Source organism: Platichthys flesus, chromosome 23 (assembly GCF_949316205.1).
Source record: "Platichthys flesus chromosome 23, fPlaFle2.1, whole genome shotgun sequence".
Classification (NCBI taxonomy): Eukaryota; Metazoa; Chordata; class Actinopteri; order Pleuronectiformes; family Pleuronectidae; genus Platichthys; species Platichthys flesus.
Window position 1 is genome coordinate 7,710,516 of NC_084967.1, and position 23,957 is coordinate 7,734,472.

General features: G+C 42.4%; 1 protein-coding gene across 1 annotated transcript; it reads left to right on the forward strand.

The window, feature by feature from the left end:
- Positions 1-1,167: 1,167 nt before the first annotated feature.
- On the forward strand, positions 1,168-22,514 carry LOC133948791 (protein phosphatase 1H-like). Its single transcript, XM_062382798.1, has 10 exons — positions 1,168-1,699; positions 7,652-7,835; positions 9,234-9,605; positions 10,783-10,895; positions 11,103-11,187; positions 11,764-11,882; positions 15,701-15,764; positions 17,210-17,317; positions 18,754-18,905; positions 19,313-22,514. The coding sequence occupies exons 1-10, from the start codon at positions 1,311-1,313 to the stop codon at positions 19,458-19,460; spliced, it is 1,734 nt and encodes a 577-aa protein (XP_062238782.1). The 5' UTR covers positions 1,168-1,310; the 3' UTR covers positions 19,461-22,514.
- Positions 22,515-23,957: the final 1,443 nt, after the last annotated feature.

Sequence of the window (23,957 nt, forward strand, 5' to 3'; positions counted from 1 at the left end):
ATAGAAAATGGGAGATGAGGTCACACCGTAATGACGTGACCCACACCTGCAGCTAAGTTCCATGATGGCTTTATCGATATAAAATCAACCGGTTCAATGTTTTTCCACTCCTGATTTGTTTCTCAGATGTGGGTTTGAAGTGTTTCCAAAATACACACTGTTCAGAAAAAGATCCTTATCTGTGGGCAAAAGCTGTCTTTTGTGTTATGGCTCTATCTACTGGGAATATGTGTGTATTACAATACCTGTAGTTTGTTCCACAACAGCAACGCCTAGCACATGCAATGGTGGCAGGTGATTATGAGCAGAAGGCTTTTATATAGCAGAGTGATGTATTAAGTCTGCTGTTAATTATCCAATAAAGAGTAACTAATTTTTACAAGTTATCAATAAGTGGATATTTCCCTGGAACAATGACCAATTTTCTGTTTTCAGTTATTGCTGGAGATTATTATGCATTGATAACACCATTTTTTTTGTTGACTTTGTACATAATAACAAAAAATAAACCCTCTGTTAAGTCTCATAAGTGTTACCAGCATTCTTATGTTGGTATATATCCAAGACAAAAATTATTAATAATATACATATTTATTATTAGGGTGTAGGAAAGGATGGCTCCCTGGACATCTGAGCAGTAACACTGTGCAGCACTCAAGGAAAGAGTGTTGTACACTATGAGCTCAGGTTTCTATTACTGTAATGACCATCGGCCTGATTCAACTCTGACCTGCTGCTCTGCCAGCATTATTAATCTATACTCATCCGCACTGTAAAAAATGTCTCATTAATTTGTAGCCTGCCAACACTTCAAATGTTGTTCAGTGTATATAAATTAAATTATTGGTATATATGTGTGATAAAGGATTTACGTGTGCCAATTAAAAATAAAGCTGTGCTCCTTTCTGTCTGCACTTCATCATTGAAGATGTAGTTTACATTAAAATTGCAATCAGAAGATTACTAATGCATAAGAGTAAAAAGCAGTGATTTGAGGAATGCTTTGTATGCTTATGCATTAGTTATCTTATGTATTAGTAATCTTATTTTTGCAATGACAATTTTTTACAGCATTTTCATTCAGGTATTTTTATAAACCTGGCACGATCCTTGAATTGTTTTCTCTTTTTGCAGTGTGCATCCATGGCTGCATCACATGACCCGTTAATCTTCAGTGTATTTCCGCGTTCACGGCGGCCGAGCTGTAATAACCGAGTCTCCATGGGGGTGTGCGGGGTTTCGACCGAAGCATCGCTGCTGTTTTCTCCAGCCAGGTCTCCGGTGGCGGCTCGTGTCCCCGTTCTGGATGAATGAAACCCGGACCATCTGAGGGTCTATCCTCCGCTTGTTCTCCACCGAGCCTGTCGTCGACCAGCGCGGACGAGCTGGGGGGGAATCCGGGGAAAGGCAGCCGCGGCGCCGCGCACCGGCCGACGGACACCCCGCCGCGCCGCTCCACCAACATGCTCACCCGGGTCAAGTCCGCCGTGGCCGGATTCATGGGTGGGATCGTGGCCGGGGGAAGCTCCGGCGGAGGCGGCAACCCCGGCTCCGATCTCCAGTTGAAATTCCCGTACAGGAGACCCGAGTTCCTCGGCCTGTCCCCGGATGAGGTCGAGTGCTCGGCGGACCACAACTCCCGGCCCATCCTCATCCTGAAGGAAACCAGGAGATTACCGTGGGCCACCGGATACGCTGAGTAAGTAACCCCGGCTCTAGCTGATCCCACAGCGGCTCCTGGTCTCTCATTGAGGTCAGTGTTGTGGAGGCCCAGGAGCTGTCAGCTTCTTTGACCCACGCATGTGCACCTTCTCCGGCTGTGCGTGCACCTGTTGTGACCTGCACCCATCCCCAGCTAGCTGCACCCCCCCTCTGGGTTACACGCACCCTCCCTTTGCCGTGCACCACGTTGAAATCGCGTGCTCGCTTGAAAACGACGACCACTTCCACCCGGAGGATCACAGCCCTCAAGCTGGTGTTCACGTGCTAGCCAGCAGCATCTGGGTATTAAGTCTACTACTGTGCTCTATTTGTGGCTCCCTCTGGGTCAGTGGGTGAGTGCATGTCACCAGTTCAACGAGAGCCAACCTTATAATCTGGCTCTGCAGACTTCAGACTGGGCTGATGACCAGTCTCTACATACGGTTAAGTGAGGGGGGGCTTTTACATACAGTGTAGGAGCAGTTTGGTTCCACAAATGTGTGGAGTCTTGCAAGCATTAAAAATTAATTCTGTGGATAGCATCAGATATCATGATACAATAAAAGTTCCTGAGTTGTGCTAAAAGCTTTGGTGAGTGTGCTCTCTAAGTGAGCACCTCATAAAGGCTGTAGTGTAACGATTTACAGAAAATTGCCATAACAAATTGTTAATTGCAAAGCTTGGATGAGAAGATGAAAGTTATTTTTTGAAAGTGGCCTGACAGACCTGCAGTGTGAGGTATGGGTAAGGTACATTTATTTGCATAGCACATTATCATACATAGAGGTCATTCAATGCACTTTGCAGAGTTAAAATAAGCATGAGAAGAAAGAATGAAACATTAGAAATGGTAAAATACTGTAAATATAACACAATAAGAATATACTTAAAGCTGGCTTCGGGCCTTTTCTCGAACTGTATTTGAGTATGCAAGTGACCGAATAGGTTATATCTGAACTCTTCCGACCAGTCCACAGGTAAAATGTCCGAGAGAGCCCTTGTGAGAATAGAGCAGGAAAAAAAATTGTAGGTATATTGGCAAATCAATGACGTGACACAGAAAAAAACACAACAATAAGAACATCCCTGGATGAAAAAGAGATGACGTACAGGTAGAAAATACTCACGAAGATGTCAACTGAAAAAGAGGTGTGGCTGCAGCCGGACACATAACTTTGCATGTTGTTCCATCCTAATTGGCCTGTTTGCAGGATGTAGCCTTCATGGGGTGCCACACTTCTGTAGGGAGGTCCTGGTCTGAACTTCACCTGGGTGAGTGGAGCACCAATCAAAGTGGGATCAATGTACAGGGAGTTGCCTGGTAAACACTGGTGGAAGGTCAGCAGCTGTGTAAAGGCATGGTGGTGGAATCTGATCACAGTGAGTTGGCATTAAGAACTTGGACCTAAATGTCAGCAGTCAGTGTCAAAGCGAGAGGGACTTCTATCGTTATTTCACCACACATGACACACGATGCATCTGAATGTGGTTTCGTGGCTGTTGGGTTATTTTCGAACACATTACCTCAAAAGCAGTTTATGTTAAACAGATGAAAACCTTCACCACAGCTTCTCATTCTCACAGAGCACATAGTAGGTTCAGATTTTCGACTTTCTCCGGCTGCATCCCTGTTGGGTAATGGATCACAAAGGTCAGTTCCAAGTTAGCAATCGCTTCCTCCACCCGTGAATGTGAGCGATTGACATTTCACGATGAGGCCCACCAAAGCACGAGTCAGGAAGTAGATAAGAAGAAGATGCACTGTAGATACCCATACCCACTGATAATGATAATTGGTCCCATTTGTAAACCATTTGTACAAATACATATATTTGTGTCTCCTCAAGCAAAGGGGTGCATTACATCATCCTCTGTTTCTGCAGGAAATAACGTTTTCTCTGATCCTCTATCATGTTTACATCGCTCGAAATATAAGATCCCCTCCTCTCTTCTCTGCCCCCGGATTAAAACACTCACACTTTTATATAGAGCAGGCAGGAAGTGTCTCTTTGGGACCGGTGTGGTTAATGAGTTCAGCACGTATCAGCATTTAACTGTAATTAAAGCCTCTCGTGTTGTCATTACAGCAGCCGTTCGGGCTCTCGCCTCTGCCAGCTCGCGTGTCCTCGCTCTTCACGGCGCTGCGTACACACTCACCGTCAACAGTATTGGGAATTATTCAATCCATCCATTCATTCATCACTTATATGGCTTGGCCTGCACGGTAGCTGGGGTTTGGATTGCTCTACTTGTTGAATAGTTGCACATTGGTGTATAAATAGCTTGGAGGGTGGTGTTTTAGGTTTAATAACTACATTTAACTCTGCTAAATATACTTAACATGCAAATATTGTCGTTTCCAGTTACCAAGCTCAGTCCTACAGAAGTTACCAGGCGTGACTCCAAGGCCAATGAGCATTTAAGGGCCCTTTTTTTGTGTGATAGCACTTTCATGCTGAATACTATGCCACATGCTATAGAGCTATATATAGTTTCTTACACTCGTAACCTTACACTATCCCAAGTATATATAATGTCATTAGCCTAACAATAGCCCAAGTAGTTATGCTTTCATTAGCCTAACAACATATCAGAGTGCAAGGTAACATTATCTGTACTTTACACTATGAGTCTTGTTTTATTGTTGTTTTATTTCAATAAGCAGTACGGCGTACATCTAACCTCTGCCTTGGTGTTCCACGTTAGACCAAACCGGAATGATCTTCCATTTATCATTTTCATTCTGGTAAAGAAACCGGTGAGGTAGGTGACTGTGGCGTGTAGCTCTATCCGGGTCTGTAGCTATAAGCTGTACGATATAGATCATTTAGCTTTCACTATATATTGAGAGCTTTTCTTTTACCCTTTTACAGGGTTCTCATTTTAAAGAGTCAAGGAGAAACGCATCAAAGTTTGCTGCAGACATAATAGGATTTAACCGATGCTAATGTTGGGACTAATGTTAGTTTAATTATGTGTCTTTTTAGCGATGTGCCTCACAATCTCATTAGTGTTTCCTAATATTGAACAACACATCTGCAACATTCATTATTACAGTGCCTCCTTTGCAAAATCTTCCAGAAAACTTTCTAAATTTGGACTCTTTGCATGACTGATGTTCCTCTTCCTCTCATGTTCCAAGTTTAACAGAGACAATGCTTTCAACCGTTGTGCTTCACCAAATAATTCTTCCATCCTTGGGGCCAATGTTTGGCCCAGAATCTGTTGCTGAGGGTGGAGAAACAAAGAGGGGATTAGATGTCTGACAATGGAGGGAAAATTAGGTTTTCTTTCTTAATGGCGGAAGAAAGGTAATTGTTCCAAATGAAAGAAAACATTTGATAAGCAGGGAAATAAAATGGCGATCGCGCTTCCTGCAAATGGTGAAATGAGGACAAATGAGACGCAGGAGTACTCCCAGTCACAGACACACAATGGCACCAGCTGCACTTTTCATGAAAACACATTGGGATTATTAAATTAAATGCACTGTGGTTATATGGAGGACGAGAATTGCTTTTAATGATTTGCCAGTTTTATACAAATGTGTATTTCTATCACACTTGCTTGTTTGTGCCACACATACACAGACCGTTACATCACTGGGTCTGTTAACAATGGATTAGATGAAGCAGGGTCCTGGGCTTCAGTGGATCCCACAAGCTCAAAAGTGGTTGATGTGTCAAAGTGTTTTATGGCCACATCAACCCTGAGGGCAATTTGAAGCGGAACTGAGTAATCAGAGTGAAAACCAGCTCTCTGGACATAATGGCTTTTATACCATGCACGACGAATGACAGATTATGACCAAAGCAGTGGAAGTCTGAGCTCCTTCAAGACCACAAGGGACGGTGGACAAGTTTTTTTTATGCAAATTGCTTTTCCCCAGGGTTGTTTAAAAGACTAGTAATTTAGTCTTAATAATTTAGTCCAAAAACATAATTATATATATTATTATTAGTATAATATAAGGCAAAATATACAAAACAACAAGACAAAAATGTTTGAATCAGTTGATTTACAGGTTAAATTTTTATTTCAGTTAAGTTTGAAGATGGATTTTCTTTACCCTGAATGAAGGTGGTGGTTTTAAACCCTTATTTTTGTGAATGACAAAAACGTTCTAAACAGCCAAATCTGAGGTAGATCAATTATATGTTATAGCCCCTTCCCACGCCTGTGCCTTCACAATACAAATACAATATGTTGAACTTTTCTTATATTGCCATTGAGTAACATTATGATCATTATTGATGTTGTTTTACTCCCCGAACCCAATTATTAACATATTATATCAAAGAACAAAGCACATCTTCACAACTAAGAAGCTCAACTTCGGTGATGTTGGGATTTTTTTGCTTCATTAATGAGGAACAAATGTTCATTTATGAGATACCATGAGCATACACACTGGACACCGGTTTATGTTTTAACACTGATTACTGAGTGCCATAAGAATACATATAAATCAATTTCATAGGTTTCTACAGTACAAAGGCCTTTATTATTGTGGTAACCTCTTATTTAACCATTGCACATAGTGAGAAAGACATTTTCTTCTGCACACTCCCTCCGACTCCCCCTTCTCTGTCTTCAAACAGATGCAGTGGACAGCTACTCAAGGCGTTAAAGAGATTATTTGGCCGTTGTGGCAAAATGCAAGTGCATGGCACAATGTAACGTAAAAACATATGCAAAAAATACAAACAAATAATAATATAACCAAACATTAAACCATTAACCCTTATAATGACTGAATAACAGCAAAATGTCTAAAATATCTAAAAAACACATAAACACGCATGTACATGTTATTGCTCTTTGTCTGTTTTGCTGTTTCCTCATCCACCTGTCCTCCGTTTTCTCTCTATCCGATTTTAACAAGCATTTGAGGCTAAGAGCCAGTCGACGATGCTGCCTCGCAGAAAACATCCCACAGTCTGAGGCTATAAATAGACATGCCAATTTCTCAACTCGGCACAGACATTCACAACACCCCCCAGAGATGTCTGTTACACTGCCAGTCTCATCAGGGCCGTCTCCACAGTCTCCCTCTCTTCACCCTTTGTTTAAACCGCCGTATTACATTAACTATCAGTAGCGCTTGTGGTTTGCTGAGCTGGTCAGTAAACGCTTAGGCCTGCAAATAAGATGTTTGCTTACTTGAAAGCGGGGGAGCTTTTTGTTTGGAGCCATTTTTACATGATGCAAGTATTATCAGGATGCTTTGGGTTCACTTTTGGGAGCTTCCATTTAGTAAATTTTGACATACAGTCTATGGAAACTGGAAACACAGTCCAAGCTATAGCTGACATAAACTGACACTGATCATGTACAAGTACAAGGATGCTAAAATACATTTATTTTGGCCTTAACTGTTAATGGGTGATGGCATCATCTCTCTGTGGCCTGCATGCTTAAATAAGGAACAGATCGGGCTGAATGAGACCCCACACAAACACACATACAGCTTTGGGCATCTCACACAAACTAAGACCTCTAATTCACCCAGCAGTGAATGGTCCCGATGCATCAGGACCGTCCCTGCAGAGCCGTGCCACAAACAAGCGCTGCCGTTTGATCTTCATCGGGAACATTAAACATCCACAGCCAGCTGCTTCGCTGGGTGAACGGAGATGACCCTCGGGGCTGCGGCTCTGACTAATTGTTGTGATCCTGCGTTGAGCCATAATAACCATGAAAGAGCAGGCCGCCGTTTCATCCGACAAAAAGCTTCTGATGTCGGCTTTCATTCAGCCGCTTTGTTCCCCCCCGACCGCAGATGTCCGACAAATCTCAGCAAGTTGTGTATCTGTTGTGTGAGGCAACATTTTAACTGGAACCCTATTTTTATGCAGTGGGACCTCAAAATGGGCCGACAAGCTAACCAGCGTGAAATATAACTACCTGTATATTTAAAACGTCCACTGTCCTTTCCCTCCTCTCACAGGGTGATCAACGCTGGCAAGAGTGCGTTAAATGAGGACCAGGCGTGCTGCACAGTGGTCGTGGCCAGAAGGAGGCCAATGAGCTGCTGCCCTCCTTCAACGCCCAGCAAGACGCCCACTGCCAAGAGACGCATCTCCCTGCCCAACGGAGAGGGCCTGGGGCTCGCGGACCACAAGCTGGAGGACGTGAGTAAACACAGAACTTATTGATGTGCTCTGTTACTCGTGTATTTCTACACAGGGAATAGATAGTACATAAAGTATACACTGTATATAGTGATCAATAGTCGCTGTGGCCGTCAGTAGTGATGTTGGTGTGGTTACCGACGTCCTGCGTTACACACGCGCTCGACCAATCATGTGTCTCAGCTGTCAGTCATGACGTTTTCACCCCATTTTTATAGCATCAGTTATTTTAATTAAATTCAAACTTACTTGGAAAACCTCACATTAGTGTGACAACAACTACCTCAGATTATATAAACCATCTCTGAGAAAAATGTGTTTGACGAGCACTTTGACTTTTGAATTTGGCCCACGTCCCATCCTCTACCATGGAAGAGGCAGGATTTATGAATCCTGTCGTCCATCTTTATATGTAGACTATCATCTCAACCTACACCACACCCAGATGATACAAAGTGATGAGGAAGGTTCCGTATTCCAATGTAAACAGTGTGTCATCGGACACTACCTTGGTAAAACTAAAGCAATCAAATCAAATCCGATATGAATCAATGTTGAAAACTATCTCTCTGCCTCATGAGCAATGATCTCATCGATCTGGCACAATAAGCAGATCTTCAGTTTGATGTAAGGGAGTTGAACTTAACTGAACCACTTATTGTGGGTGAGTCATTTGTGAGTGGAGAGACCCAGGAGAAAACCTCATGACTCATTCTGTCCAACTGTGTGTAGAAGGAGGTCAAACCTCATCGCTTCATTTCTTTCCGGAGGAAGAAAGAACACAAGGTTCCCTGTCGATGCTTTGTCAGGCCTGTGTCATCATCAAACACTCTGATTGGTGTTAATTGACCTTTAATACACATTCCCTGTCAAATAAGGTCCTGGTATTCTGCTGGAAGTTCAGCTGTTGTTAACTGGGAACAACTTTTTCTCTGTGTAAACCCTTCCCAGATTAACAACGTTTTTATTGTTTAAATTACACAAATCTTTAAATATTATCAATATATACAGTATATACTATTATGTATAGTTCCTTTGCATAGTTACCCCACTCAAAATCAGATTTACTCTATATTACCATCGACTGACCATAAAGATAGACGACATGACTGCTCCCCAAAAGTAAAGCCAGTAAGTTTAGTTTAATTAGTTTAATTAGTTAATTGATTCGATGCAAATTAGCTGAAACATCATGATTGACAGCTGAGACTGATTTATGATTGGTCAAGGGTGTGAATTGGAATGACCTCGATACAGCGCTTCAATTGCTTTTGCACAGACTCTGTCTCCAAATGCACTTGACAGCAGGCTAATGTTTGATTTTGCTGCTTATTTTGTTGGTTTCTCTGTGCTGATCATCCCATCGTGAAAGAAATATTTTCTATATTATGTCTCCAGGAGGCTGAAGGTTTGGTGTTCCACTACTGGGCCTTGTTCGATGGTCACGCTGGCTCAGGTGCAGCCGTCGTGGCCTCCCGCCTGCTGCAGCACCACATCGCCTGCCAGCTCCAGTCCGTGATCGAGATCCTGCGCAATCAGGGGGCTCCACCTCCCACCTTGCTGGGGGAAGAGCCCGATACCAACCCCTACCTCCAGGGATCCACCCTCGGCCCTCACCGGTCCCTGACCCGGGCCGCCTCGTTGCGAGGGGCCGCGGGGGCGCCGGGTTCTCCGTCCAACACCCCGCCACCGCCTCGCTTCTTCACGGAGAAGAAGATCCAACACGAGAGCCTGGTGATAGGAGCCATAGAGAACGCATTCAAAGAGATGGTGAGAGACGGGCAGCATGTCACGCTGTATCCACTCCACTCATCCTGAACAGCCTGAAAGATTTACACTCACTTAAAGTCTCCCTGTCATTATTGTTTCTTATTTTGGATTTTAGATGCTGCTCTTATGCTATAATTATTTCTAGACAAGATGTCAAAATACCTGCCATGAAAATCTACTGCTTACTTGCATACAGATACTGGTGGAGCTGCACTTACTCACATACGGATATTCTGACCTGAGAACCGGAAGCCACACATATTTCAACACACACTTCACGGAGACGCACACAAACCACAACCTTTTGCTTCTCTGTTCAAGGTTTATTTTTGACAAATTGGCATCTGGCGTCAGAGGAGCAGCTTATGAAACGATGTCTCCCGGCGAAATGCCACTCAGCCGTGCACATCCCACTGTCTAGTTCAAAGGCAGCATCTCGCTAAATGTCTTGAATCATTTGCTTTTAAATCAAATGCAACTCAGAAGAAACGCAACAGGAAATCTGTTTCTTTTAATCACAAATCATTCATTAATGCTCCGAAACGGAACAGAGTCATTGATATGATTCAGTGCATTTCATTTTCATTTTCAATCCTTATAAACCAAAGTGTATCAACCCTCTGGCGTCTTTGAAATCTTTTAAAGTAAGAGGTATTGACAGTTCTTTTAAATAGACATATTTAAACATGAAAGTGCTTGAATTTGTATATTTTATGCATAAATAAATAGTTTAATAATTTCTATTTTTTTAATAATGTTAGCAAATTTACTATTTCAGCGGTCTTCTGCCATCTCTCTGCTTTACTCCCAGTAAATAATTATTTTTTTGATCTACTTAAACCAGTTATTGTTTTGCTCCTCGTGCTGTAGTCTGACATCTCTGTAATTGTTCCCACATTCAAGCCTCTCAGTGATTTAACTGTGGTCTCTGAGCTTCTGTAAAGACAGCTTGTCCTCATTATAAAAATGTGTAATGTTGCAACAGTAATTAACCTTGATCTGTGTATTGAGCCCTTGAATTTGAGGCAGTGGTGCCTGGTAAGTCCTTGAATTTGATGCTGATGAAGGTGTTGACGCCCTGAGTATCACCACTAGATGGCAGTGGAAAGCAGCACTCACCGTTCCAGCTGTACCCCGTGGAACTAAAAAAACTGTCTCTGTCTCCCTTATTTCCCAGGATGCCCAGATCGAGAGGGAGAAGCAGGATTACAACATCACAGGAGGATGCACGGCTCTCACTGTGGTTTACCTGCTAGGAAAACTATATGTGGGGAATGCAGGTGACAGTAGGTGTGTGCTCTTGTGCTCCTAAATAAAAGGCTCTGTGAAGAACGCTGGGTTAATTACACTGCAGTTAGACCCTCAGGATTCCGGGGACATAAAAATGGCGGTGCATCAACATGCTGGGACAGAGACAGGGGGTCCCAATAGCAGCTGCTTGTTCTTTTGATTGTAAGGTTGCATGTACATTACTTTTCCCACTCTGTTTGTCCGCAGGGCTATCGTTATAAGAGCCAATGAGATCATTCCCCTGTCCACAGAGTTCACACCAGAATCAGAGCGACAGAGACTCCAGTTCCTGGTAAGAAAAACACACGTATATGCCTTTATTATTTATGCTCTAACATGGAGGAGAGCGGGTTTTATGACCTATTCTTTAGCCAACCACCAAGGGGCAATCGAGAAGCTCTGGCTTCACTTTGGGGAGCTGTGTTGTCGTCCATCTTTGTATACAGTCCACTAGCCTGAACAATACTTAATTAGTGATTAATATAAGCTGATTACAGCTTATTACAGGTACATCAGTGTTAACATCTATGTCTAACATTAAAAACAAACTGTAGACAGGCTTACAGGCTTTTCTTTTCAACTGTATAATGTGTATTAACCAGGAGTCTGAATCAATGATTCTATTGGTCTTAAAAATGTGTGGATTGTAACTATATATACAGTCTATGGTGCCAACCCAATATACAATATGAATGTATTTTGCTTTTTTTTTATTATATGTCCTGCTTTAAAAAGAGAAAAGTTGCCAATGTATCGTTAGCAGCATTTTAAAAACTAATTTAGTAAATTGTGAAGCAGATTAGCAGATAAACTGAAAGTCATTTTTCCGCTCGATCGACTCCAATCCAATCCTTGTGTTATTCTCCAGGGTTTCATGCAGCCTCACCTGTTAGGAAATGAGTTCACGCACCTGGAATTTCCCCGGAGAGTTCAGAGGAAAGAGGTGGGCAAGAGGATGCTCTACCGAGACTTCACCATGAACGGGTGGTGAGTCCCCTCAGTCTCCCTCTGCCTCTCTAATTTTCTGTCTTTTTACACACTACTCACACCCGGCACTTAAAAATGGCAGACCCTTTCATCCAGGAAGGTGCCTGACTCACCGAGAATGATCTCAAATTAGGATGCCAAATGAAAGCTCATTTTCTGGGATTGCAACCCAGCTGCATCCACCTTTAAATGAGACAATACTCTGAGAAAGATCTTCCCTGCTGGGCGCTTCTCCTCTACCGCTGCTTTGACTCTTCCGCAGAGTGAGAGCTGAGGAGATGTAACAAGGGAGCAGGCTATAACCTGATTCGATATAATGATACTGCAGCAGACATGGTCCTTTATGTGCAGCGTTACGTGGCTGAGCCTGGCACCATGCTGTTTAATTGTGGTTGTTGCAGTGGAAGCCGGTAATGAGATGTGCTTTTACTGACACTCGCTCTCCCTCGCTGACACACTGAGGCACACAGTGTTCTGTGTTCGTACTGTGTTCCTACTGGGGTGTGTGATGTATATTTCACAATGTGGCCGCCCCCTCCAGTGCCAGCCACTGTACGGACTACTCTTCTCTTTGCATCGATGTAAGGGAGCACTTCAGTGTCATTTTTACAATTTGTCTGTGCTTGAACATTTTCATTACTACATATGGCAGAATTTACACATTCATTTGGAGTTTTGTTTGGATCCACCTTACAAATATATACAGAAGCCAGTTTTTTACTTTCCTTTTAGCTCGGGGTTTGCTCTACACTGAGTTGTGAGGGAAGCGTCGTACCAGAGGCTTAGAATAATTTTATTTTGAGGAAAATGATCCTACCTAACCAGAGTAGGGACGGGACGCTCAATACAGTGATTTCGAAGCGCTGTTGAGATTCTGAAAGCTGAAAGCACAGACACAATCGTTTTCGACGCAAAAGGCTCTTATTTTGAACCAGGAGACGGCGTCACGACGTGACGGTCACGTTCATCCTCACAAGCATGATTGGCTGAAAATATGTCATTCTAGGTTCAAGATTTTTATTGTCAAATGCACAACAATAACATTAAGCAGTCGCTGGCAATGAAATGCTTGAGTCACAGGCTTTCTTCTATCAATGCTCAAGTAATAACCAAAAAATATAAATAGAAATAGTATAAAATAGAATATCAACATAAAATATATATATCTAAATATATATATATTAAAATATATATATTTACAGATGAGAGAAAGAGAGAGAGAAATAAAATAATACAACAATAGTGCAATTTGTGCAGTAGTGCAAATATGCCACGCCGCTGGTTTGGTGGAGTTATTGCAGTTCAGAGGAGTTTAAAAGTCTTATGGCCTGGGGGAAGAAACTGTCTCTGAGCCTGGTGGTGCGGGCCCTGATGCTGCGGTACCGTCGGCCAAGCGGCAGCAGGCAAACTTTTTTATGGCTGGGGTGAAAGGGATTTAATAATCTGGCTGCTCTGCTTCCTGCACTGCTGGGAGTAGATGTCCTCCATGGATGGTAGCGCCATCATGTCATGTGAGAAGAGATGCGTAATCACAGACCTGATCCATATTTTATTATCCAGATTACATCTGATGATAATAGTGAGACAAAATGTCAAATTATCGTATCATGCATTATTGATCGTACAAAAGGCTTTCCTATTGACTGATATGAAAATATGGTTGTATTAAGCAACATTTCTCAAATGTTAATAAGAGAGCTGTGCTGTTCAAGAAACTCCAAATGCGTAAAAAAAGCACAGGCGTTCATTCTCAGCTATTTGTTCTTGACATGTAGGGAGGTTCAAGATGTCGCCCTGTATCTCCGCTGTCCTTTAGTGTGTCTCCTTCTCAATCCCCCACGGCTTGAAGGTTTACCCGGGTCACAGGCTGAAGCAGCTAGAGAATCATTTGGAAAGAGATCTGAGAAAGCCGGGAGACAGTAATGCCCCCGCCTGTGGCCACCGACGCTTGTTTACAAGAAGCAGCGAGTGTTTTGGTGCCCTGGAGCACGACAGTGTTCATCTGGAGCTTCTCAAGGGCTGAAGTGCTCATCAGTGTTTCTGCTGAGCCTGCGGTCATGTGAGGCGTTTGTTCCGTCTCGCCAACAGTTCAAAACATAAAAAGATGTTTCAGTATAAACCAGGGGAACATCGAAACCTTGGAAACAGAAAAATAACTTGCGATTTCGAAAACGAGCATTGACGTTCCGCAGCCTCCTCTCCTTCCAGATTTGACACTGGGAAGATAAATTAGTGCAGCGTGTGACTCATTCGTCGTCTCTCTTTCATGAGAGGTGCAACGTCTTGACGAGCCAAGATGGGAGGGCGGCCGATGGATGAACACGTCATATTTCTACCTCTCCGGCACAAAGGCAAAATAAGCGGTGAGAGACGCAGCCCCACAGAGGGATCAAACCCGGGTCCGACACAATGCTGTTTGAAGTGTTCTCCGCTGACTGGTGACGCCAAGTCTAATGGAGCTGGTTTAAATACGTCAGCGTCAACCCTGGAGTCTTTCTCTCTGACATCAAAGCTCCATTTCAAAGTGTGTTTTTCAGATCTTCTGCTTCCATTTGTGCACCTCCGAACTTCATTTCAGTTGTCTGCTTGTGCATCGTAAGACCCCCCCCCCCACAGTCCCTCACTAAATGTTTCAGCAGCAAAACACTTGTTATTGCACATCAGACTCTTTCACTGAGACTGGGGGCAAAATCAAAGTGTTGGAAGTTCTGCAAGAAGCCAGGCAGTTGCTTTGTTTCCCCGCGTTTAAGTGTATTAATAATCCTCTTCCATTGTTATTTATTCAAGAGGAGGTGGTGTGGACTTTGAGAGATGTGGCCTGTTACCAGACGGGGGAGGCTCTCACAAAGACATGCTGTCATGTTGCATTTTGGGAAGTGTATTTTTGGAGCCGAGTACCGTAACAGGATTAAAAGTCAGCAAGAGCATCTTAGCTCCTGCTGCACCCGTTTTGACGGTTCTTTTTAAAAATGTACTCCCCCAGTTTTAGGAACTTTCAAAACTAAATTTTTACAATGGGAGACGGAACAAAGAATGTGATCCATTTACAAAAGGACATGGTCCTTAAGCAACATAGTGGTTTATTGGGTACCTAGGGGAAGCAGGATGAACTGTTACTAAATATTAAAATTTTGTCAAATCATAAAGTAGTTTTAGCCCAAAATGTAAGTGTTGCCATTTACACCTATACTAACCATGAAACAACCAAACAATAAATGTTACTACAATATTTGATGTTCTTTTAGCTCCTGTTTTGGTCATCACCAACTCCACAGAGAAATATGAAGCAATTTTGCTGATTAGGCTCCACTTTGTCAACCAGCTGCTTGATAACTTTGTCTGTTTGGTGTTGGGCAGGTTGTGTTGAGTGAAGCCGTGTTTCATTAAACTAAAACAAGGAACTGAAACTGGGTAGTCACTCTTCACATTGCATATGTGCTAATTTGATACATAAAAAAAATGACTAATAATAACCAGTGCAGCTTTAATTCAGTTTTCTCATCAAAAGATAAATGGCATGAATGATGATATTTGTGTTTACATTAGAAAATTGTAGGAAAAGGAAAGTCTTGAGATGAAGAAAGAGACTAAATGGCCCAGAACTCTACAATAGGTCGGGTGATAGAGGGAATACAAAGTGCAGATTGTGACTTCCTGGAGATCCAAAGATGGCCACCATCGCAACTGTGACCCAAGAAAACCACTTCATGCAGTATAATTAAAGACACTTTTCCGTTTGCTCTTCTCACAACGCTTGTGCACCTCTTTTTGAAAGTGTGTGAGTGTAAGACTCATATCTTTCCTGTCTTTATACACAGGGCTTACAAGACCATCGAGGATGACGACCTCAAGTTTCCACTCATATATGGTGAAGGGAAAAAGGTAGGTGTGTGTGGTTGTGTTTGCATGGGTTTGTGTGTGTGGGTGTGTGTGCATGGGTTTGTGTGTGTGGGTGTGTTTGCATGGGTTTGCGTGTGTGGGTGTGTGTGCGTGGGTTTGTATGTGTGGGTGTGTGCGTGCACGCTTGTGTCCACTCCATGCCAGGCATTCAGAGCTGTAGAGGAAAAACTAAATTACCAGATCTAATGTTGTCAGTATGATGCACACACACATGCATACACACATGCATACACACAAACACGACAAGCCTGCCAGCCACGCAGAGAGTGGGCGATCTGATGTGCAAGTGTGTGTGTCAATGCACACCATCACTAGGAGAGAGAGGAGTCTGTCCATCGGTTCCACTCCAGTAGCGATGTCTAACACACACACAGACACACACACACAAACAGGCGTTCAGGCAGACACACACCACTCGGGAGACGACAGTCGTCCTTTTTAGACGTGAAGTTAATTCCCACTGGTGCATCATTGGGAGAAATGTGAGGAAGAGATTGAAACCAAAATCACACAAAACACAAGAGTCCTCAGCTCAGTTTGATGAGGAAGAAAATGTAACAAGTCTTCATCAGAACAGGGAGAAGCCTCTGTCTGCTACACAGCGCCAGGGTTTTAAATTCCCACAGGGATGAAAGGGAGGAAGAAGAAAAAGATGTTGATAATTAAAGGAACAGAACGGGGACATTGTTGGGTTTCAGTAACCTCTGGATACTTAACTACATTTCTAACGGCGTCACATATCTGCAGCCTGACTGACAGACATGCAACCCAGACACCTTTAGTGTAAAGTGTAGTGTTAATCACTTATGCAATGTAGGAAAATGAACTAAACGAGCCCCTATGGAAAACAGCAGAGGCTTTCATATTCTGATTTTACTTAATATACTCCTGATGTTTTTTGACAGATGTTAGATGTTCCCTCTGTCAAACTGCACCAGTAGCAACTTGACATCTAGGCATCTATATTTACACATGGTTCCACTGATTTAAAAAAAAAACAAGCACACCAGCATGTGCCCTAAAAGGCAAACCTGTATCTCGACACACTGTGCAGTCAGCTACTGTTTCCAGCTTTACCACCTACATGAGTGGGTGGGAGAGCTGATAGTCAGTGTAGACACCATATTTATACAAGTGTCAACCCACCATGACGTCACACATTTTGTCCAGCGCCATCTTGTTTAAAAAAAAAAAAACAAAAGTAAGCATATTTTGAGGAGCAGGGGGGGTGTGGATGCGTATCGGGCTGTTTCATCATGTTGTTTTGAAGAACACTTGAAACTAGCAATTGGGGCTTTAAGCTAGTAAGGGGAAAAATTGCTGACATTATAATCACGTGAGAAGTAGGGTCATTGACATCATCACAAATATTACAATTTCTTCCAAATCCAAATATTCTTCATTCAAATAGAAACTCTGCTTTACAGGCTCGGGTGCTGGCCACGATCGGTGTGACCCGGGGGCTCGGGGACCACGACCTCAAAGTGCACGACTCCAACATCTACATCAAGCCCTTCCTGTCCTGCTGCCCCGAGGTGAGAGCCACGGCACTGCAGCGAATATCCTGCTGACTCACATTCCCATACTGCAGATATAAAGAATATTAAATAGAAACATTTTGAAAATTGTCTTAGATGGTGGATTTATAGCATCCCCATTTTCATCCCAAAAAACGTCAAACTGCTGCTTTAAGAATTCAAGACTTTTGGTGCAATATTTATGCGATTTCCTTTTCTTTTATCCTCCTTCCCTTTTTTTGTATTAAGGCCACCTAGGATCCAGTGCCCCACATACAGTGACGTCGTGCTCATGAGCAGTTTTCAATGTCTCGTTATCCCACTGTTACTGTAACTGTAGCTCAGGCAGTCAAGAACACATTGACAAATGCGTTATATCAGCTTAGGTCAGCAGCTGGCCTGTGCTTCATTTTGTCATTCCATGCTTTCCAAACACAAGGACTTTTGGGTAAACCTGTTGACATCTATCTCCTTAAACTTGTTTACCCTCAGAATCGGGCTGTTTCCTGTAGCTGGTTCAATTATTACAGAATCCATCTCCTCCATATCATCTTTTTTATTCTTGCCAACCCCGACTCCTTACTTTGTCGTGTCTGACTTCTGCCACATGACTGTTTCTAACCCTGTCATATCCGCACCACAGTCCCCAGAAGTAGCATTTTGCTGCCTCTCTGTCTGAACAGGGTCCTCTGCCGCAGGAGAAACCCGAGCTCACCTGTCTGACTGTCTGGTTTCAAAGAGCTTTCATCTCCCGATGTAGTTCGACTTGCAGAGTTTTGCACTTTTCCTCCCGGAGCTCTCCTCTTAATCTTTAATTCATTAATGCCCGGGTTCACGCCAGGTTCACACGGAAGATGAAACGCCGCTCAACACTTTCCATGTACGCCTCCCTGTCTAGCACAGAGACGACTCTCACGTCTTGTCAGAGTCTCTCGGGTGGGTTTTTGAAAAAGCTTAGATTGAATGGGGACTGCATTTTAGTAATCCGATTGTGTAAATGCTCGGTCAGCATAGATTTTAGTATAGAAGAGAAAGAAATCTTTCACTTTGAGGTCACTTGACAATATGCTATAATTGTTCTGCTCTGGATTCTGAGCGACGACCAATAGTTGGTGCTATTTGTCCAGGTCAAAGTGTGGATACCCGACCCGACGGCAAAATTTCTCTTCAGGCAGAAAATGTTGGCCCGAGCTGCACTCTTGTCCAGATGTTTGCACTAATTTCCACCTATGGGTTCTTGATTAATGGAATTTAGTTGATACTCTTAAATTTTTCATGTAACAGCGATTGTAATAGTAACTGAATAATGACACACTGCACGTTTCTGCTTCAGATAAGTATTCGTAGTGATGCTAACATCAGTCGGTCCAGCGGAAGATGGGTGCATGTTAGCATGAATTAATGAGTCGTTTTTTTAATAATTAAAGTGTAATTGTTTTGTGGTTATCGTGCAGGTGAAGGTGTATAACCTGACCCAGTATGAGCACGGGGCTGATGATGTGCTGGTAATGGGAACTGACGGGCTCTGGGACGTCCTCTCCAACCAGGAAGTAGCTGAGGCAGTTACCACTTTTCTAGCCAACTGTGACCCTGATGACCAGCACAGGTAGGACACTTCTCCTCTGCTTCTTTCTTCCCTTTGCCTTCCATTCTCCACCATGTGGTGTCACTTTGCTTCACTGTGAAAGCTCTGTTGCAGATTGTATTCAACAGGCTTGGTTTCCATTATAAGGATAAATTACAACCTTCCTTGGCCACTTAACACTTGCTCTCAGAATCATAGCACTATTGAAATCAAATATTTCTGAGGGTCAATCCCCCTCTCATCATTTGTAGTCCACAGTCAGCTAATTTAAGGGAAACTATTGAACCCCCATCACAGACCCCCATCATGGACTAGATTTCCAGAAGCTGCTCAGACAGAGGTTAAAATAAGCCTCAGTTTCATATTAGGTAATCATATTGCAGCATTAAGAGACTGAAGGTTTTGTTAATGTTCCTACTGTTGTCCAGGTACACGATGGCTGCACAGGACCTGGTGATGCGAGCCCGTGGCGTGCTGAGGGACCGAGGCTGGCGGATCACCAACGAGCGCCTGGGCTCCGGAGACGACATCTCGGCCTTCATCATACCGCTCATGTACGGCAATCGTCAGGTCTGAGGAGCCCGACAGAGATGCTGCCATTCAAGGACCCTGAAGGGCCTGTAGGCTCCTAAACCAACTCAGAACTTTACTCAGAATCCCCTTTTCCCCCTGTGCCGTTTGCACTTTGATTTCCCTCCTTAGACGAGATTCAGATGGGACCTTTAGATTTGTTCCTGCTTGATTTCTCAGCTCGAGTTCAGGATTGCGCAGCCACTTATTGAAGATTTTAGTGTCAGAAACCACCAGACACATGGTAAATTTATTTAATTTGAGTCGTAAATCCAAATAAATAATTAGTGATCAAGGATTGTCGTGAGTAAAAGTAGTTCCATAGGATGGTTGAGGTGACTTTCCCTAAACCTTCTGCAGAGATGCGAAATATAAAATAGGCGAATGAATCGAATTGAAAATGAAGGAAAGACCTTTTTCTTTCTTTCCTTCTCCTACCTCTCTTCTTATGCTGTACAATACCCGGCTTGTCCTCTTCCTACCGTCTCTTTTCGTACCCTCCTCTTCCCCTATACTGCACAGTCAAACTGGTTTATTATAAAAAGAATACCTCCTACATCTCCTGACTGTGGACGGAGCTGGCAGGTCCGGTGCATTTTCTGTTTTGCCACAGTGTGGCCGCGAAGGATCATTTTGCTGAGGAGCCACTTAACAGGTGGATGCAGCGGAAGAAGAAAAAGGATGAAGACTTGAAGTTGTCGACCTCTATAGTAGCAGGCTAGTCTCGTGAGGAATCTGCTTTCTTGATGGAATACAAGAAAACTCACTAGAGGATCTGAACTATGATGATCAGCCAGGAGAACGACGTAGTTTGATATGAAAACTGATCACTCATTTAACATGTGCACAGAAGGAACATGTTCACTGTTTCAAGTCATTTAATCTGATGTTGTCAGTAGCTTGAGTTTTATTGAACTTGGGGATTAGCAGCATAGCTATGACATGGATTATAAAAACATTTGGGGAAATGCACTTAATAGCTTTTTTTGCCTAGAGTTAGATGAGAAACTCTAGGCAAAACAATACAAATCTATTTTATTTCTAAACAGTGACAGAATAAACTTTAGATTAAATGACTTGCCCAGCAGTGTAGTAGCACTTTAGGCCGACCCACAATACTCGTCGAGGGGGCATGATACACGTAATGACGAGGAGGAAAATATTCCCTGCAGCAGGGAGGATTTAGATAATCATGACATACATTTGAAATCAAGCTGAATCAAAGGCCCACAGAGACCAAGACAGAATGTCCCTGTTGCCTGAACATGTTCTACATGTTTCAGAAGATTTAGACGTCAAAACAGATCGTGTTTGTCAAGAGAGGAACAGGTTCGGGAACACTGAGGTTTTGTGTTTGGATGTAGTGATTCCCTGTGTGTCAGTGCATGCAGTGATTTATCGTAGGCCTGGGAACATGAGCGACGGTGCAATGGTTTACACTGCAGTTTGTTTTATATGGACTGAATTTACATTTCTGTACTGTATCGAAGCGTTTATAGTAATGTTATTTGTTTGTTAATGTGCCGTAACCATGCATATATTTATTAGGTTGTTCGTTCCTTTGGGACAATTAGCATCCCAGACATTTAGCATAATAGCTTGGTGTGATTCATTATAAAGGAAGAGAATGAAATGAAACAGAAACCCTTATCGCCAGACAGGGAACCTTATAGTGTTTTATTTTATTTTTTTTTCTTTTTCTCATCTTGTTGAGTGGAGAAGCGATTTGATTTGTTCAGTCTCGTAACTGTCGAGGCCTCAGAAACTTAAAAATTAACGTTCGCTCCCTTCCCGCTATTATTATTCTATATTCATTGAGGCTGCTCTGCTCAGCCAGGCTCACTGAATGAGAGCAGGACATGAGGAGTTGTCTGGGGAAAGGAGAAACTTACATGGAAGAGGATCGATAACAAGTTTTGAAGAAGTTTCTTTCCAAACTGAATTAAAAAAGATTGACAGCATAAACAGACTGCATGTTTTAGAGGTGCGATTTTGTCCTTGACCGAAAAAAGTGATTGCTTATGTTTTCCCCTGTAAAATGGATGTGTAGAGTTTTGGAGCAGCACTGGTTTACTTTAGGCTCGAGTGAAAAGGGAAACCTCATTGCTGCCTTCAAATGGAAATCTCGAGCTTTCGGTTACGATGTGTGTAATCGTGTGTATATGGTTTTCTTGGTGTTTAATTGGTTTCATTGTGAAAACACTGCTACTGGGAAATGGCGACATGGATCAATCTTATCAATGTCTAGCAACAGTTTAGCGAGCAAGCACGTCCATTTCTTCAAAGCTGTGTTCCTAAGACGTAGCCGCCGCTGCTAGGAAAAAGCAACATGGAGGCTAATATTAACGTTACTGCTGCCGTCCAGAACCCACAAGGCCTGAAAATGTAGCGAGCAAGCAGGTGGGTAATGTAACAAGGGAAATGCATGATGTACGAAAAGATGAAGCCGTTGGGGAATACAAAAAACATCCCTGTAAACACAACCCCATTTGAAGGCAGCGTAAGTCTCCCTGTATAAAAACAGGGAGTACAGGCGATTGACTGAATCCAAAGACGTTCATTTGAAAATTGTGCCGTGCCAGGATGAGGAAGCCATTGATAAGAGGAGTAGTTTGAATTTTTGAGAAATACACTTACTTGTTCGATTGGTTCTACTGAGGTCTGTGCAGTAGCACGAAGCCACAGCTAGCAGTCTGTTATCTTAGCGTAGCCAAGTATAAAGATTGGACTAACTTTTCCACTATTTCCAGGCTTAATGCTAAACTAAGCTAGCCTGCTGCCGGCCATTGGCATTTAGCGCACAGACTCAATGGTCCCAGTCTTTTCCGCTAACTTTCAGCCACACAGTGTTGGCCCCATAGTGTCGAACTGTTCTTTTGAGTCTCTTGATATGTGCCATTGCATTACATGGGCTATTTATCATCTTTATTTTATTTTTTTCCCAATCGACAATTATTACCTACATTCCTGTTACAAGCAGCAGTCATTTACATATACCTGAAATTCATATGGTGCACTTTTCCTCTCGTACATTCCATGAAAATAAATATTTTAAATATCTGTTATGTGCTGTTGTCGCTCATGAGTTCCATCTGATCTTTCATCATATAAGCTATGCGACGGTTAATTTTCTATTCTAATAGTTTATCGATTTTATTTTTGCTTAATTTACTCGTTCTATTTATAACTGACCACCTAAGCTTTGTCTTAACATGGGCTCCAGGTGGACGCAGCTGATTGAAATAGCCCGACTTTAACTGAATGTTTTGAACTGTGATCGTGTTAAGACAAAGTACGAATGGCGGAACCAGAATATGTGTTGAATGTTCAACCTCATACCCGTCATTACGCCTTTTTCTCTTAGATGAATGTCAAAGAATGAAAATAAAGTTGTTTTTTCCTCATCCTTCTGTGCCACCCAGCTGCTGCACGTCAACTCAGGTTCAACTATGGTGTAGTTAAACTGGAAATGCTGTTAGAAGAGTGGTTGATGAGGATGACCGGGCCTTCATGATGGTTTATTAGCTCCACTACATTTGTAAATTAATAGTGGTGGATTAGTGTGTGCTACAAGATCAGACATAAGTTTTGCTCTGTCCTTTCTGCCCGACTATAGAACTCAAGTTGCTACATTGTTAAAGTTTAGTGACTGATGCTTTTTTTTTCTACCTTAGACTATAAGTTTCATTATCAGAAAATGAGAAGAACTTGGGAGTTTTTTTCTGTAGCAAAGGGGAAGTTAAAGCCCAATGGGGAACCATTTCAAGTGACCATTGTGCTACCCTCAACCTTTCTTGTTTGTGAATGTCATTATGTACATTTTGTATAAGACAAAAATAACTCATGATGTCAAAATGAAATATTTTAATGTTTCTTTGTGCAACTTTAACTTATGGGGAGAAAAATCATTGTTTATCTGAAGTGTTTCTTTTCCAGAAGTAAAAAAATGACAATAAAATGATATATAGCTAAATGTAAAAAGTTGTGCGTGTCATAAAAAAGGAAGAAATTATGCTCAACACACAAGTGCCCACAATCGATATTTCTCCAAATCCTTCTTCTCCAAGTTCAAATTATTCTTCAGACCAAATCAATTTGAAGGAACAAGAAACAAAAGAATAGTTTATTAATATTGCTACTTATTCTGATTGCGACCTTATACCTGTGATCAGAATACATGGCAGTGTTTCATTCAGATTGTCTTAATCAGATTACTGTTGGAATATTAGTGTCCAAACATGATTTTGAGTACAAACCTGTAATTTTATATTTTACATTTACATACTGACCCTTGGACAATATCATCCACCCCGAGATTGAGGCGTGAATATCAAATTGAAACAAGACTTGGAGAGAAGTAACACAAATCCACGTGATGCCATTAAAATAAGCTTTATTAAAAATGGAGGAAAAAAAAGCATTGGATAGTTTAGCTTTTCATGTGTTTCAGATGAAAATATCTGTTCAAGCTCACAACACTTGATAATTGTGACATGCTCCTCT

Coding starts and splice junctions, on each gene's coding strand:
- LOC133948791 (XM_062382798.1), top strand. CDS start 1,311: ATGAAACCCGGACCATCTGAGGGTCTATCCTCCGCTTGTTCTCCACCG. Junction 9,606..10,782: donor AGAACGCATTCAAAGAGATG/GTGAGAGACGGG, acceptor CTTATTTCCCAG/GATGCCCAGATCGAGAGGGA. Junction 10,896..11,102: donor GGGAATGCAGGTGACAGTAG/GTGTGTGCTCTT, acceptor GTTTGTCCGCAG/GGCTATCGTTATAAGAGCCA.